Genomic DNA, 4,172 nt, shown 5'->3' with positions numbered 1-4,172 from the left:
TCCACATTTTTTGGCTTCCGTTCTGATGCGGCCCTTTTTTTTAATATGGTTATAAAAATATCTCTTGAAAGCATTAAAAATAATGCAAGCAAAGTATTGCTGAATGTACTTTTTGATTCCACAGCATGACCGACAATACTGTTTGGCTTTTGGAACAAACCCCTGGGAGTCAGGGCCCTCATCCAATAAAAGTCCATCGAATAAAAGAAAAATGGAAATGGAAAAAATGGGCGTGCACAATACTTTTAGGGTAAGAATAATCATTTGGCTAGCGATCAATTTGTGGTGTGATTTGGAATGTAGGATTCTCTTCAACGTAATAGTCATTTATTGACAACCGGTGGTTAGAGCTGCACTTTGGGTGTGAGCTCCCCGCACCATGACACAGCAGTCCGGGCACAGTGAGGGGGAACTACCGCTGTAGCTGCGGAGCCCAGTGTCCGACATCCAACGTGAAACTAACTTCACCACGGTACATGGCGGACAGTGATGGGAGTCGAGTGGCAACCGGCTTTGAGGAGCATTACGAGTGTCCCAACTAATGAGTGTTTTTTAGATGCGAGCTGTCTCTCAGTGAGCTAAAATTTGGGTTATGAGCTGCTATTTAATGGCAGGCATAGCCAAGGACAGCTATGTGGGGGCTTGTGTCAACGTGTCCATGGCTGAAGTCGAGAATGTATGTCAACAGCATTAGCAGCGTACTAGCGAGTCAGCGGGAAAGTCAATACATCAGCAAACATACGTGCATTATAGCCATTTTATTTCTGATGTATTGTGTAAAACTAAGACAGGAACAACATCAAATTAAAAGCACGACATGAATACAGAGCCACCACCCACCAGTAACAGCCTGGACTTTGTTTTTCACAGAACAAATATGCACGTTAGCACTCAAGAAGCGCATCAAATCTTACCTTTATGCATTCCCACATAGTATCAGCATTTGGGAGCAAATATGAGGTGAAAGAAAAATGATAAAAATACAGTATAGTAGTCTATCTGTACAGCGTGGGACAAAGTTACATGGTGCATTCAAGGCCCATCCAACAAAGTGGAACAAGTCTCTGCTCACATTAAACATGCAAAAACTGTGGGATTTTTAACTATATATTTTTTTTTAAATAAAATACTGGCCCATATTTCCAAAATTGATATCACTTGACATAAAATGTGTTGTAGTCATCGTAGTTGCGTATCAAATAATTGATCACCAAGAGGTTCACGTCCCTGCTTGTTATAGACAAAAAGTATTATTTCTATCTGTGATTAGATGTGATTAATTATGTGCTAACTATGGACGAAATGTGATTAATTGAGATTAAATATTTGTATTGATTGACAGCCCTGCTTTTTTTCCACAATTTTTTGGCACCAAATCCTATTCAACTAACAAGAAGTCATTCATTAAAAACAAATGACAATTACTTTGGCTAATTTATGTTTTTAATTAGACAGCGCATATTATTTTTTGATCAAACTTTTTTTTAAAGCAAAGTTTTCTCAAATAATCCCCAAAATATTTCCATATTTTTTGTAATTGTAGCAATCTTTTTGCACCCAAGAAGTCGACCAAAACAAAAGCAACTGTGACTAATTTATGTGTTTTTTCATTGAGCGCATTCATTGTTTTCATTAAACAGATTTTCTTTTTAAATCAAACCTTTCTGGAAGAACCCCCAAAATATATTTTTTTGTTGTGTGAATGTTTTTTTTCTAATTGTCGCACATTTTTTTGCACCCAAATCCTCCTAAACTACCAAGAAGTCACAAAACAGCAAAGAAGTGTTGCTATTCCATGTTTTTATTCAGTGAGAGCCATGTCACTTTCGTTCAACTGATTAAGAATGTTTTTTCCTCACGTAATGTTCTAAATATTTCTACTCTGTTCCAATCACGGCACCTCATTGGAGCCAATCCTAAGAAAGTAACTAAAACAGATTACATTGTGATTATTTTACTGGTGATCTGTGGAGTGATTTCTGAAAAACCAACATTTATCACGGTTTGAACCAAAAATAGTTGACCAGGGAAGTTACAGTATTTGTTGATCTGTTTCAGGTGTAAGTCAATTCTATCCATGAGATAGACTAATTTGATCACGAGACGAAAGGCAACCATACATCAGTGACGGTCATCCATGAGAAGCGGGGACATGACAAAGAAGGGCACCACAAAGGTTCCTTAAGACTACATTTTTAATGCGTGATGAATAATAATGGACATGAATGTACATTAATAAGCTTTCAGTGCACGTCAAGAACATGAAACGACGGTGACAGTCCCCGACTCGGACTGCGTTCTATAAAAATATAAACTATATGCCGTGATGAGTGTGGGTTGGACGAGGCATCCAATAAATTACATCCACAAGAGATCTTTGGTGGGCAAAGGCAAGCAGGACCGTGGAGACCAAACATCGACCACAAAAGAACATCCATGTCCGTGAAAGAAGTAAAGTGCATTATGGGATTCGGTCAGCAGCACCACAATACATTCACAAAATAAATATCGACTTTCAAAAAGGAAATAAATTATGGTGGCTTGTTCAAGGTGATGGTTGTGAAGGTTGTCCAAATAAATATGGAGCTGAGAGGTGTTGGTGGGTGTGAGTTTGCCCTCAAAAAATACAAACCAAATCTATCATACAAGCAAAAGGCCGCAAAAGGAGCCCCGGTTTGTGTCAGTGTCTTAGTGCAGCGCCGCTCTGGTGTGTCCACAAGTCTCTCAGCCTCGAGTTCGGGCCGAGCGCGCCCGCCTCCGCTTCTTGTCGCCATCTCGGCGCCGGCCCAGCCTGGCCTTTTTTTTCCTCTTGGTGGCGACCTTCAGCGGCTGGTCCTTGTAAGCCAGCACCTTGTTGGTCTCCTGTGGCAGGTTGGGGCCGTCCTGGTCCGGCCTCAACCTGTGGGGAAGGTTCTTGGTGGCCTCCGGGGGCTTCTGGAGGTGGAGGTCGTTCCCGCTGAAGTTGGGGGTCCTGTTTTGCACGGGCAGCGTCTGCTCGTCAGCCGTGTGCACCTCGTCCAGCAGCTCCTGCAGCCACAGGCGGCGCTTGAACTCCTGCATGCTGCGACCTTTGTCGTGCATCAGCTGGGCGTGGCTCACCGACCGCCTCCTGCCGGCAGAGAGTGACGGCGTCGGTTGCCGAAATAGACAAAAAGTCACGTCGCGGCTTTACTTTGGTTTGTTTTCAGCACTTAATGGAGCCTGACTGTGTCTGGATGCAGGGTGATAGACGTCATTGCAGATGCGGACAGTAGGGGGCAGCATAAACAAGTGTCTGATTGAGCTCAAGCCTACAAAAACGTTCATGCTTCTGCACTGATCCTCTCCGCACCCATGAATTACTTCAATCTCATTTATACTGGCCTACCTTTCGGCACTTTTTACACACTCCTTGCACACTTGAATGAAAACAACAAGGTTAATGATGCAAAAGGACACTCACATTCTGCTAGCGAGTGCATCGAGCGTCCTCCCGTAAGGCGACACCGGGGAACACAGCAAGAACACAGCCAGACTCCACTGATGAAGCAAGACTACGGAGCACATCCTTCCTCCCTCAGATCTGCAAAACAAACCTTTTGTTGTTACACGCTCTTCTCTTTTGTAGTGAAATGATCTGCCACGACTCCAACGGCCAAGCATGAAGAAGAAGCACACTTACACGCTGACTTTTCACCCGCCAAAGATCCTTAAAAGATGATCTTGTTGCTGCTGTAATCAGAAATGTGTGGGAGTGAGGTGGCCAGGTTACAACTTGTGTGCGTATCCATTGGTCTGAAGGCAGCCCGGGGAAATTCCCCTCCAGTCTTTTGCATTCATTTGCCTCCCAACAGTGCGGGGGCTATTTATTTCTCCCCAGGGTCCCAATAGAAAAAAAAAAGAGCAATAAAGATAGTCGCCCAGCAGCAGCAGCCGCGGCAGTAAGGCCAGTAGCAGGAGAGTGGAAGTCCAGCAGCAGCCCACCAGCTGCACTCCAGTCTGAGGTGGTCTCATGAAGAGCAGAGCATCTTCTGTGGTGGTCCGCAAACCAGCTTTTTCACTCTGACTCAGCCTGTGTGTGTCTGAGAGAAGAGGGGAGGGCGGGGGTGAGTGGTGGTTGGGGGGTGAGGTGGGAGGGGTGGGTGGGGGTGAGGGTGGGGGGGGGGCAGGGGGGGGCGACTCCAAACTTTGGG

At 44.5% G+C, this 4,172-nt stretch overlaps 1 protein-coding gene across 1 annotated transcript; it reads right to left on the bottom strand.

Annotated features, from left to right (window-relative positions):
* Positions 1 to 1,627: 1,627 nt before the first annotated feature.
* Positions 1,628 to 3,947, bottom strand: LOC129181548 (parathyroid hormone-related protein-like). The gene is made up of 3 exons (XM_054776893.1): positions 3,662 to 3,947; positions 3,443 to 3,562; positions 1,628 to 3,109 (listed from the first exon to the last, which is right to left on the bottom strand). The coding sequence occupies exons 2-3, from the start codon at positions 3,544 to 3,546 to the stop codon at positions 2,725 to 2,727; spliced, it is 489 nt and encodes a 162-aa protein (XP_054632868.1). The 5' UTR covers positions 3,547 to 3,562; positions 3,662 to 3,947; the 3' UTR covers positions 1,628 to 2,724.
* Positions 3,948 to 4,172: the final 225 nt, after the last annotated feature.

This window comes from Dunckerocampus dactyliophorus, chromosome 5 (assembly GCF_027744805.1).
Source record: "Dunckerocampus dactyliophorus isolate RoL2022-P2 chromosome 5, RoL_Ddac_1.1, whole genome shotgun sequence".
Classification (NCBI taxonomy): domain Eukaryota; kingdom Metazoa; phylum Chordata; class Actinopteri; order Syngnathiformes; family Syngnathidae; genus Dunckerocampus; species Dunckerocampus dactyliophorus.
This window is presented reverse-complemented; position numbering and strand designations above follow the sequence as displayed.